Source organism: Copadichromis virginalis, linkage group LG9 (genome assembly GCF_057382275.1).
Source record: "Copadichromis virginalis isolate Kocher_CV1m ecotype Utaka linkage group LG9, C_Virginalis_male_GT1.1, whole genome shotgun sequence".
In the NCBI taxonomy this organism is placed as follows: Eukaryota; Metazoa; Chordata; class Actinopteri; order Cichliformes; family Cichlidae; genus Copadichromis; species Copadichromis virginalis.
In genome coordinates, this window is record NC_140626.1 from 22,185,727 (window position 1) to 22,198,986 (window position 13,260).

Genomic DNA, 13,260 nt, shown 5'->3' on the forward strand with positions numbered 1-13,260 from the left:
GCTGTGTTTGATGTGCTGTGAAGTGATTTGTGTTGCACTGCTTCAACGAAGGGTGCTTTAAAACAACTAAAAAACTGCTATAATATCAAAATCAGGGCTATATTTGTTCTAAATATGAATTATGAGAATAAGACTCCATTCTGGATTGTTTCACAATCTCCTCCCATGAAACTACAATCTCCCTCTCATGATTTGGTGTGGCTAATCTACTTGTGAATGGCACGCGTTCCAAAATAGGTTCTATTCATATAAAGGTAATTTTTAACAAATGGTTGACCTAAAAAAAACATGTCATGTGTTTTATTTCTTCCTCTCATGCTTCTAATAACTTTCCCAAATGTCAGAAACCATTTTTTTCATGGTTGTATCTGTGAACATTTTTTAAGTGTAGAAAAAAAAGTGTGCCCATCTGTTAGATAGTTTACTCAGTAAGCCTGAAAACTTTGCTTTTTCTTTTCCTTTACCAGAGTGTTCTAACTATGTGTTAAAGCATGCAAGCATTGCTTTATCTTCAGTAATTATTTATTGTATGCGTGCATTTTCATTCAGCATCTAACAACTTGCTGTATATAACTTCTGGTGTAATGGTATGCGCTCAATGCGCTGTGCCCAGGAGTGTATGCTAGGTAGTCTTGTGTGCACTGGTATGTGTGAGTCTGCATGTTTATGAGTAGATTTGTGGCAACCACATATCACACAGACATACCGGGATCTGGTGTTCCTCAACATTTCCCCCAGTGTTTGACACAGAAAGATGACAACAAATCTGCAGGCAAGCAGCTAATAGAGAGCTAAGTATAGACAAAGAGCTGCTATGATGTGATCGTAAGAAAGACAGTTTGTGTCCTTTGGCACTTTGTCTCAGAAAAAGAAGTGTCAATGATTTTCTGTAGATTAGACCAGCACAGCCTTCCTTTGTGCTCAGGATCTGATGAAATCAACTGAGAATCCTTTGAGTTTAACACGTCAGTCTGTGTGGGGGCGTTCGCACATTTCTAAGTTGCACAATCTCCAAAGTTTAACGTATCATCAAAGAGCGAGGGGAGCGAAAAGTAAATCGTTTTCCTCGGTGTCCTCAAGATGCTAAGAATCTCAGCACGTCTTGGCTGATAAAACCGGTCATTTTTAAAGTGTGAAACCAAATGGACAAGCTCGTGTTTCCGTGCTGTTGTGTCACTGAGTTTTTACTCCTTGTGTCTTCTGCAGGGTTCGGCCGACTCCTACACCAGCCGTCCATCAGACTCCGATGTGTCCCTGGAGGAAGATAAGGAGGCAGTCCGCAGAGAGGCAGAGCGACAGGCTCAGGCGCAGCTTGACAAGGCCAAGGTTGGTATTCTAAACCCTGAGGTCAGTGACTACCTACTAGCCTCAGTAACAGCAGTTTGTCATCAGCATTTTATAAGTTGCTCCAAGTGGGATTTCCAAATGTGAGGAGAGCAACCAACACGAGTTTGTGCTTCTCCATGATGTCTGTGTTTGAGTTGAAGGCACCAGGACTGGTTTAGGTGCTGGTGAAGTTACCTCTCACTAGAAAGACTTCTTTTCTTCTAAAAGATGATGGGAATCCAAGTTGTTTATCTTCTCATGGGATTGTCACGATGGATAGGACATGATTGAGTCATTGTGAGTTGTTAAGGTCAGATGGGTTGACATGGGAATGGTGGTTAAATTGCCTGGGATGGGATCTCAGGGATGCAGAATAGATTAGTAATAGTTGGTCATACATGGACTCCTTTATGTGTTTATACACAACTCCATATTTAATTCTTAGGTATTATTAATCTCTGCCTGTCTTCTACAGTGTGTCTTTTGTTCTGTCTCCCTTTTCTAACTCCCAGCTGGTCGTGTCAGATGGCTGCTCCTCCCTGAGCTTGGTTCTGCCTGACGTTTCTTCCTATTAGAAGGGAGTTTTTCCTTCCTGCTGTTGCCAAGTGTGATAGTGGGAGGGATGCACCGCTGGTACATAAATACAATTGAACTGACATTTCTCCTCTTTGCCCAAAATGTGAAAATATTTGCCCTCAAAAGAGTTTCCCCTTTCCTGTAAGTGCAAATACACAGCTGAGTCCTGTCCTGAAGAGGTGGTTCTGCAGTGTTTTGCACCTGTGAAGTTGTTTGGTTTCTCCTTTGTATTAGTCCAAGGACTCCTCACAGCATTGCTCAGCTTGTTTTTTCCCGGTTTTGGGATGAACCAGTTTTTGTCTGAGAGTTTTGCTGGGACTGAAGGTCACCAGCATGTTATGCTTGGACAAACGATTATTCTGTGTTTCTCAGTCAAAGTCAGAAGTTTTCTGAGAATCTTGTGAATAACTTGAGAACAAGGTGGCATAGTATTTTGAAATCAGTACCATAGGTGGATCTACTAGGAGACTGAGAGGTAGGGCTGGTGGCTGCCAGTATTTATTTCCATGTCTCTTAGCTGACTTGATGAAGGCCCAGTTTGGATTGCCACATGTTTTAAGTGGTCTTTTGATGTGTGTTTGTTCCTTTTCTTTTCTCTCTGCCTTAAAGGGAACATTCTCTGCTTGGTGGTGTTTGTGTTCCAGTGGGTGGTGGGATTCAAAGAGCAGGTACTGGTGTGTGTGTGTGTGTGGGTTACCAGTAACCGTCAATGTCGAGGCTTCTGTCCTTCTCAATGAGCACTGCACAGTTCGTGAATGGTAACCTGTTTTCTTTGGTATCCGCTGTGGTGAACTTGTTTGTGTCTGCTGAGTTGATATGTTCAGTAAAAGATTTTGACTCGGGTGATTTTTTTTAAACCAGTAGCTACGTGTAGTTTCTCTGAAAGAGCTCAAAATTCTGCTTTCCACTTCCTTCAGGTACAGTTTGGTTGCATGAGCTTCATGCTTTGAGAGTAAAAACTCATATGAAAAAATAGGGGCTCCTTGGTGGGTCCACTAAGCTTCCAGTAATCCCCATTTCACATTCTAGCCAATGGCTTTACTTACTGATTGATAGAAGTAGAAGTGAAGAAGCTAGCAAATATCTACAGATGTAGTAAATGTTTTAAAATTAAACAGGCAATTAAAAATGCTGATAGATCTGTTTACAATAAAACTCTGCACCTTCAGGAATAAGGTTTGACTGTGTTTTCAATTTATTTTAGTCTGACATAAACATGCGATGGTTAGGATTAGGGGTAAGACACTGCAGTCTTGGGAAATATGGAAATACAAATGTGTGTTGTAGAGAGAAAAATTGGTTTATTATGTTTGAATGAATGATGGCAGGCATCACGCAGATTGTAACATAAACTTTACACTGCTCTGTTTGTTGTTGAAAAGCTGAGTCCGTTTCCTTTTTGGCTTCTTTTCTTAGTTTCCCAAATTTTTTTTCACATTAACAAGCAAGCAGCTACCATTTTCTAAGTGATAGGGGGCCACAAGTCAGGATACGGTAGGGGGCAGGGCCAGGTAAAGGAAATAGTTTGAAAGTTTTAGCGCTTCAGGAATATTGTGGTCAAAGTTTCTGTGTAAAGTTGTTGTAACTTGACTTGCCTTCCTTAGATCACTGACTGAGACTTTCATTAATCATTTAAAGTGCTCATTTTAAAATATATCATGTTCTACTAATCCTAAACTAAATCAGTAGACAGTCTTCCTGGACTGACTCAGAGAGAAGCAGGAAATTAGAGCTGATTTTAGCTGGTTTTTCACATGAAGAAAAGGGCTGTCAGGGACCGGTGATGTGAGAGGTTAGGGGCCTTGGAGGGCTCAGCTTCACTGTTTATCAGAGCTTCGCCTGCTCTGTTCTGCTCTGGGCCACAATTAGCAGCATATAAACAAACACACACACACACACACACACGGCAGAGCAGGCTCTCTCTGTGTGACAGGAATTGCAATCAGAGCTCTCTTCCACTGAATGACTTAAATCTCTAGCACTGTTAAGATTCATGCCTTTGATCTGTGAAATAATTCTCCTATCTTCAATGCACATTGTGTTCCCTTCCTGCTCGGCAACTCGCTAGATAGCTCATGGTGCTCTATTTTTACATATTAATTCACGCAAATGTCTGAAAAATGAGTTTATTGTCTTTCATTGGGTGTTTAGTGTCTGTAACAGCTAGTTTGCTCATTAGCTGTAAGCCTCAAGCTTTTGGCTATCCATCCATTTGAGCAGAGATTTTCCTTGTGCTGTCTCTCGGTCGGGGTTGCTCATGCTGTAGCTGGCAAAGACAGATCATTCCAGTAGATCTATGTTGTTATTTTCCAGAGTCACCCTCTCCGGCTCACTAATTAAAAAGATAAGTTGGCTTTACAGATAACCTGGCATAGATTACCCCCGCTGGCATTTTACATGACAGATGACTAGTAAAAAATAGCTTCTCAGTGGTCTGGCCACCAGAGCAAGAGCAGGCTGGGGTCAGAGGAAGTGCAGACTCTCCGGCTGTGAGCCTTTATGGGCAGTAATTCATAATCACTTCCCCTACATGCCACTGATATTTGTAAGTGAGATAACGTTGATGCCCGTAATGCTGATTTTTCATCGACTTGAAATATTATTTCAAATGCATTCACAGATTCACGCACACTGTCACCATCTGTCTGTTTCTAATTAGCCTTAAATGGGCACATCAAAGTCAAACCAATCACTGAGAGTAGTTAGCTTGTAAAAGGATGGTTTAATATCTCTAGAAGCAGCTGAGAAAATAGTCAAATGATGACTCAACTACAGGAAGCAGGACTTTAGGAGAATGAACTGTAGTAAAAATGGGATGTTTTCTGCTGTTTTGATTTTCATGTTATTGTATTTATTTATTTTTTTAGGGGCCATATCTATAGGTATTTTTGATTGTGAGCTACAGTGCTGTGCAAAAATCTCAAACTGGAATTGTTGTTATTAAAGTGGTCTTAAGGAATATTTCTTTCTGAAGGCCTTTGCTGAAGATGTTTTTTGGACATTGGCTGCTTTTTCACGGCTGACCGTTTTCAGAGGAATGTTGTTTGCTTGTCTTTTTTTTTATTTGTGTGTTAAGCATCGTTCAAGCATAAAAAAAATGCACCTTACTCACCTTACTCAAAGCATGAACTAGTGTTGGACAGTTTAGCAAAAACCCATTTGCTAAACCCATCAAACAAGTTGATTCACACCAAAGCCAAAAACTTGTCATATCACTGCATGGTCTGCAAGTAGAGGACAAAAGAAGAATTGGCAGGCCTTTAAAAAACTAACAAACTACAGCCAATGAACAGAAACTAAAAGTCATGTCTTTAAGAAAAACAAAAGAAATCTGACAAGACCTGAAAGATCGAGCTTTGAGCTCTTCAGTTGATCCAGTCCTGATTACCGTTCACTGAAGCCTTGTTAGAAATGGTCTCAGTGGAAACATGGCTGTCAAGAAGGGAAACAGGGAGAAAAAGCTGAGGTCTGCCAAGTTACACAAAAACTGGACTGAAAAGTGGCAACAGGTCTGATGAAGTGATGAATCCAAATTTAAAGCTTTTACTCTGAATCATTGCAAGTATGTCTGGAGGAGCTCAGGAGAGAGTTACAACAGTGAGTGCTTACAGCCATCTGTAAAACATGGTGGAGGCTCTGTCATAGTTTAAGGGCTGGAATTCAACCAGCGGTGCTGGGGATCCTGTCAAAAGTAATGGAGGTATTAATGCAGAAAAGTACCGTCAGATTTTGGTCAATAGTGCAAAACCATCTGGAAAGCATCATCATTTTTTACCATGACAGAAACACACTGCTGATGTAGTAAAAACATACCTGGATACAAAACACACAGTGGAGCTCCATCAGAGTCCAGACATTATTGAAGCAGTGTGGCATCATTTCTACAAAGAAAATTACATAAAGAAATAGGGCTGGCAGCACTGTGCAAACATATCAGCCTATCAGCAACATTTTTGAATGTCAGTGAGTGATGCTTATCTGTTATTGGCTAAATGTTCAAATACGATATAAGAAAGAGTTCAAAGAATTCAAAATAGTTCAGTTTTATTCCAAGACAAAGACTTCTTTGTACAAATTTTTGCCTTGTATTAAATTTCTGCATCAAAATATAAATAAGTGATGGGCGGCTCAAGACTTTTGCACAGTACTGTAAAAGAAGAGTGACAGTTTGACATACATTGTATTGACAGCCAAAGACTGCTGCATGGTTTATGGTTGTTTTTATCATGTTGTCTTTTTGTTGGATATCAGTTGTATTTTCTAAATCTTCAGTCGCGTACTTGAAGTAATGGAGATTTCTTTTGCTGTAGATGAAGCCAATTTTCCCTCACTCTAGTTAAGTGTCACTCAAGAAGCTTTAACATAACAACCGTGAATGCAAAAAGCAATTTGACTATGTGGATGAAGGCTTGATTTATGAAAACAAAGCATAATCTCACTCCAACTATAAACTCCAGGCATAATAGGACTGCCAGCTGCAGTGGTCAAGTCAATATACAAGTATATACCAAAGGAGCCTTTGATAATTATAGAAACATCTTCCCACACGCTAGATTAATGATAGTTATGGTTTCCTTCACGTCATATAATAATAAATTTTACCAGTTCTCTGTACAGCCTAAGGCCGGCACGCAGAGCAGAGGGGAGTTTATTTCAAATTGATCCACAAGATTCAAGGTGAAACAATGTGGGAAAATTAATTTATAGCGCAAGATCCTTGGCGTGTTGCTAAAGGAAAGGTTGTAGCATGCTAGAAGGCAACTCAACAACATCAAGGGCAGGTTGGTATAAGCAGAAAGAGGACTGGGAGGTATTACCTGATGAAATATGTATGGGGTGACGTGATATTGTGACTAGCTTCATCGGTTGTTAATTGGTTATGCCTCATAGGGTTCCCAGTTACAGACAGGGCTTCTCTTGTGCTGTTAATCTACTTCCTTATTCCCAGTCCTTTCTCTTTCATCTCCTTTTTTTAACACTAAATCTTACTATTCCATGTCCTCTATTTTGCCCTCCTCCTCTCTTCTTTTTCTCACCCTGTCCCTAACCCTCCGCCTCTGTCCTTCTCCCTTACTCACTGCAGTATGGCATCCATAATGAAAGCCTGTGTTACGTAAGAAGCAACAGAGCCATATGGGCTCAGTCAGGAGGTGAGGAGATGCTGTTGAGCAGTGTCATTCTGAATAGACGCCACAGTCACCTGAAAGACAGGGTGGCACATCAAGAGATGTACGTGTGCATATTGTAAGTGCCATTAAGACTATAGAAAGAAAATGATGGATAACATGAAGGAGAGCAGCTGGAAGGGAGGAAAAAGGCCGCAGTCCAGGAGACTACTGAGAGAGCACACATATGTATACTAATGGACCTCATACCTTCATTCAGGCATGTGACTCATTGCATGCAAATGCCAAGGACTCTGTGTCCTCAAAGGGTCTTGGCAGTGCACACGCTGGATTGGATGATTTCCTCAATGGAGACGTCACACACACATACTCCAGCTTACAGCCATAGAATATTTACGTTGCTGCCTGCATGTGGGAAAATGATCTCAGGAGGATTTGACTAATGTATTATTTACACAGTCATTCATAGTTTATTGTGATTTCACACTAGTTGTGTTTCTCTGAGGCATTTATCTGATAGACTTGAAACTTGGAATAAATGTTTTGACCACTGGTTATGAACAGAGTAATGACGCGCCAATATTGTCACCACAAATAAAGTCACATTATCATTCATTTGGAGTCATGTAAGTGCTCTTGGTCATTTGTTTGTGTTCCCTGCGGAAGCTCACTGTATTTTTTTCTGAGAAGGTAGCTTTTTAACTGGGAAAATAGCTGCCTACCTGACAGAAAAGTTCACTGCAAGAGCAGTGGGACTGAATTAAAACAATGAAGCTGAAAGCCTGAAAGCAAATAGCAGCAAAAAACAGTCAGTTATGAACTAGCCAATGAACGAAGTGGAGCATTTATTAGTTGACTAGTCGGGAGTGGTGGCAAAATAATCTGTCTCCTAATCAGAAACTAAAAAGTTTAAAGTGTTTGTTGGGTTCATCTTCTCCCACGACTATTAAATCAGATAATAGAGCTTTTAAAATATATAGCATGAGCTCCACTTTTATCTATTATAAATCAGTTTTGGTTTCACTTTATGCTAAACCCAGTGGTAATAAAGATAAATGTGTTTTTCTTATACTTTCTGTCCACATTTTAATGCAGAAATCAAAATGGAAATTACCTCAGTGCGTTTTATTTTTGGGTTGCTAAGAGTAAATCAGATTGGGAGGAAACCGGCTGCAGCAGTCCAGACTTTTTGTGCCCCTTGAAGGCATTTTTTAGGAATCTGTAGAAAGTCCAACTCCATTATAGCATCAGCCTCTCTGATCTAGTGATCTCGGTTAGACCTCCAGCTAAATATTGCACATCCACTCTCTCATCTTGCTCCCTTTCACCTGCAGGTAAATGTTTAGCGTGCAAGTCTGGGCTGGGAGATTACTCTAAGCTAGATCCTTGTGCATTTATTTTGGCTTTTCAGTTGACTTCTGTCGTGCTTGTCACTCTGTCAAAGGCAGAGCAAATGTAATCTGGTTGAGGGCATGACCGTGTTGCCAACTGTTGAGGCTACTGCCGCCAGACTGGCTCCAAGATTATGTCCGAAAGCATTTTATGTAATTCTTAAAGGGATATGTGTCTTAAGTGGATATTCTGGGCTTGCAAAAACAAACCCAGAAACTAGTTTAGTGTTTGTATGTGAGCATATGATGTGATCCTTAATCTTTTGTAGCAGGGTAACGTGTCACTGTGGGCAGGGGAGGTTTTATTGAACGGTGCAGCTACATCAGTGCTGTTTCATGCAGTTTGTAGACAGTCAGCAGTGTTAGATTGTTATTTCCCTGCCTGGAAACATTTTATTAGCTTTATGCATTATCTCAATGACTTTTTGTCTTGAAGTAAAAGGTTTACAGTGATCGTATAAGGAGGTCAGTATTGATTCTGTCTTTGTAAAGAATGCTGGATTGATTTATGATTTACCATTTACGCAAGTGCTGATTTTGCTTGAGCGTACTTGTACTACTGGTGCTGCAGTTGGTAACATGTTGCATCATTTGAACTTGTAACATGTGAGTGCTGTAGCATGTAGCAGAGAGACAGAAAAGCAGGCAGCTCATTTGTGGAGAGAAGACTAGACGAAGTCTGGATGAGTCAGAGGCTGCTGATATCTCTCACCCGGGGTTATTTTTACACCTCACACAAAGACGAGGATCACAGCTTGGCAGTAGTGTTCGAAAAAGATTAGAATAAACACTTTTAGCAACTGTCTCCCCACTCGTGTTAGAATCTGTGCTTGATTTCCTCCAGTTTGAAAGCAAATTATCGCTTGTGAAATCTGACATTTTCTTTTTTTTCCCTCCTTTGTCACTTCTGCTAGACCAAACCAGTTGCATTTGCCGTCCGCACAAATGTCAGCTACAGCCCGAGTCACGACGATGATGTCCCTGTGCCAGGCATGGCCGTCTCCTTTGAGGCTAAAGACTTCCTCCATGTCAAAGAGGTGAGCTAGAGGTGTTGTTCAGTACGCTAGTTTGTCGATGCCATATGGAAAGAAAGATGACGGCAGCAATAAAAAGGAGGATGTTTGAGATGACTTTCTTGAATTTTGTGTATGTGTAGAAGTACAACAATGACTGGTGGATAGGACGCCTGGTGAAAGAAGGCTGTGAAATCGGTTTCATCCCCAGTCCAGTGAAGCTTGAAAACACTCGTATCCTCCAGGAGCAGAGAGCCAAGCAGGGCAAGTTCCACTCCAGGTAAACAGACTCGTGCACACCAAAGTCCTTTGCTTTAGCTTTGAGATAATTTATTATGAATGTGCAGATCATTAGATATTCAATTTTGTTGGCCTAATGTTAAAAAATTTATTTATCATTTCAGTAAATTGGGAGCAAACTCATCATCTAGTTTAGGTGAAGTTGTTCCTAACTCACGGAAATCTACTCCTCCTTCATCTGGTAAGCAGCTTCAGGGGTGAAAGTCCAATTTTGTATTTAATAGATTTGTTAGTATTTTGAATCAACATTTAGTCACTGAAATCCAGCTGTAGGTAAGATGTACGTGTTCTTAACCTCAGTAAAACAGACATTATTTTTGCCATAACTGTACTTTTACATGTTTCATGTACTTTTTGTGTAGTACCTACATTCTGTGCTACTTTCAATGTAAATCCTACCCGCTACCTGTGACCTCCTGTCTTCACCTCCATGTGACGATGCTCTTGTCTGTCTGTGTGGGTAGCCATTGACATAGACGCCACAGGCTTAGACCCCGAGGACAATGAGCTTCCAGTCAACCTGCGCTCCCCTAAAGCCAGTCCAAACACTGTCATGTCACCCCTAGCAAAAGAGAAACGAATGCCCTTCTTTAAGAAGGTAAACTCTACCTGAGCTACCCGACCCTCGCTTCTTCTCTATCCGTCCGCACGGCTCTGACTAAAATGCCTATGGCTGCTCAGCTACACGCAGCGCCCCTCCTGTTTGTCTACACCATCGTCCTTGTCCCTCGGCGTTCACACCACACTTAGCATGCATGCCTTTTCCTAACCTCTCTCTTTTTCCTCTTTCGTCTTGCCACAGCTAAACAGAAGCAGAAGTCGGTAAGTCTTTGTGTGCACCGCACCAGCACAGCAGGGTGTGGGGATAACCTTCATGGTCTGAGCTGTGAAAAACTCTCAATGCATTTCCTAAGCATAGACTCACCAATGTACTCACACTACTCACCGCTCCTGCCAGCCTGTGTGTTGTAATTGTTTTGTGTGTAAATTTGGGATCTCAGTGTGAACAGCTTGTTTCTTGGTGAGAGCTACAATTGATGAGAAAAGTAATGCCATGGTCCTATCTTTTATCAATATGAAGCTAGAGTATAAAGGCAAAGAGAATAAAAACAGAAAACATGAAAAGCCAAGAAATGATGATTGACAAATTAAAGGAAAGCTTGAATCCTAACCTCTAGAGTCAGGAGATATGGATGTTCTGTCAACATCATAAAAGTCTTCGTCTTCAGGACATGAGGGGTCACTGAATCATTTTATAAGCAAAAAGTGGTCCAAATCATATACTACAGCACCATTTGACCTTAGAACTGAAGAAGCTTCTCGGATGAGAGGTGAAACGTCTTCAAGTAACTTAAAGAAGTCCAGACGCTTTTCTTTGCAAGCTCCTTTGAAAATGTGCTGAAGCCTCCTCAGGGTGGCTCTGCTGACCCATTTGATAAATGACAAAGATTAAAACTAAAGAAACTCCTGTTACATTTCATTTATGTAAGTAAAACATATAATATAGTTTGATCTTGGTTTTATTTTTAATTCATTGAAGTGTTATTTCAACTTAGTTTTGGTTTAGCTTTAGTTCACTATAACATAATCAGGTCCAATCCTCCAGCAGACTAACAGAAACATGGAGACTGCCAAAGCACACTGAAACCTGTTTCTTTATTTGTAACATATCTGTAGGTCAATATAAAAACCTCATAAAGCAGCAGCTTGTTGTTTCATGCACTTTATATGGATTAAGCAAAGAATAATGAATTTATAAGCATTTGTGGTGCTGATGGGCAGCTTTAGAAGAGTTGTATCATTCTTCCCATGAAACTCTCAGCAAGAACTCAGTGGGGCATGTCTTCGCCCATTCTTATGCTTCACTACTCATATTTTTCATTAGTGACAGCTGAAATAAATAAATGCTGTTTGCTGTGGGACTTAAGGATATAGTAGAGCTTGTTTCCCATGATTACAGTGACCATGTAATCTAGAAGTTAAATATGCTACTGAAAGGATTTAAGCTGAGCTACATTGTTCATTGATGGCATGTTAGTCAGCAGTAGTGCGCATCAGTTCCCACAGCGTCTCTGGGGAAGCTCACTGACGACAGCGAATGCTAGATAGAAAATGTTTAGAGCTGAAGGGATGAGTAAGACGGAGCAACAGACTGCAACAAGAAAGTCTAAATAAATCGTCTGAAACACTTATCGTAAAGATAACACAGATCGAAAGAACCGCCCGGACATGAGGACAAATAAGGGATGACTAAGAAAATAATGTCAGCAGTCCTTTTAAGTAGCCAGAGAAAGCAGAAGTAAACCTTCTCTCTGTTTCTCGGCTCAAACACGCTGTTCTTCCAGACAGCGGGACACAGAGGTATGAGGGTCATTGGCTCGCTGTCACAGACCATAATGCATTTCCTCTCTGAAACCACATGCTAATATTTGCAAGGATTAAGAAGACAGTCTTAAAAACATTATACACAAATTTCCACTAAAACAGCGAGTTCACTAAAAACACAAATGCAAGAATGTATCAGAAGTTTCAGTAGTTTATAAATGTATTAGAAAAATAATTCGAATAGGGTTGCAAATAAAAAAATTTCATCTCTATGAATCAACTATTTTTTTCTTTATTAATATATGCATGTTCACCGTAAATTGTAAAAATACAAAAGTATTTGTGTGATTATATCAGTCTATGATCTCTCATAAACATACCACATGACATTCTGCACCGGAGAGCCTCACAGTCAAACACCCAGTGTTCAGCCTTAAATTAACTGTATTGGTAATAATCAAAATCATTTTTATGTTTCTGTAATGATTAATTAACAGAATGCACCAGTTCAATCAAAACCATATTTTCAATGCATGTTATTCATGAATGTTCAAACTTACTGTTTTACAAAAAAGCCCCCATTGTAACACACAATATGAGTGTTGTTGTTAGTGTTATTATGTAGCTATTTATTTGCATTCCCAAAAAGAAAATGTAGTTTTAGTGGTTAAATGTTATGCTTGATTGATTCTTATTTTCTTCGAGGATTACAGTGTGCTGGATCAAATTTGGGTATAAAAACATGAATTCAGTTCATTTGCGTCATCAATAACAATATAATTTTTTACATTTCTAAAATATTATATAATAATAGGTGGTCTAATAAATATGCTAAGTGCGGCATGTGCATACTTGCAAGTATTTTTTAAGTGTAATTAAAGGCATCTTAGAAGGCATCACATAAAAGAAAAATAACTGTTTATATTATGTGCAAAAGTCACATCATGGACCGTGTTGACCTCATAATAAGGTCAGTCGAAGTGTTGATTAAAAACAGGCTGTTCCACAAACTGAGGTCCGTTTTTGTCCGTACAGCAGTGAGCGAGTTTTTCTAACTGTGTCCTAATTTTGTGTTTTCAGTCAAAGCTTCTGTTGCTCTACTCGGGCTTCTTTCTCACTCCCTGACTAACCTTTCCTATCATTTAGCTTCCCTTTTATTCAGCGGAATCAGAACCATGACACGAGAGACTCGATCTGACATAC

The 13,260-nt window shown here is 40.0% G+C and overlaps 1 protein-coding gene across 4 annotated transcripts in view; it reads left to right on the forward strand.

Moving 5' to 3' along the window:
* The window catches only part of cacnb2a (calcium channel, voltage-dependent, beta 2a), a 74,106-nt gene that overhangs the window by 46,273 nt on the left and 14,573 nt on the right, over nucleotides 1-13,260 (forward strand). For 2 of the 4 annotated variants that reach the window (XM_085468212.1, XM_085468213.1), the window contains 5 exons: nucleotides 1,207-1,326; nucleotides 9,334-9,456; nucleotides 9,576-9,712; nucleotides 9,837-9,913; nucleotides 10,197-10,330. In XM_085468212.1, the coding sequence (XP_085324338.1) occupies nucleotides 1,207-1,326; nucleotides 9,334-9,456; nucleotides 9,576-9,712; nucleotides 9,837-9,913; nucleotides 10,197-10,330 (591 nt within the window). Of the gene's footprint in view, nucleotides 1-1,206; nucleotides 1,327-9,333; nucleotides 9,457-9,575; nucleotides 9,713-9,836; nucleotides 9,914-10,196; nucleotides 10,331-10,534; nucleotides 10,555-13,260 lie in introns of all 4 variants that reach the window. The other 2 variants (XM_085468214.1, XM_085468215.1) reach the window with 1 other exon arrangement.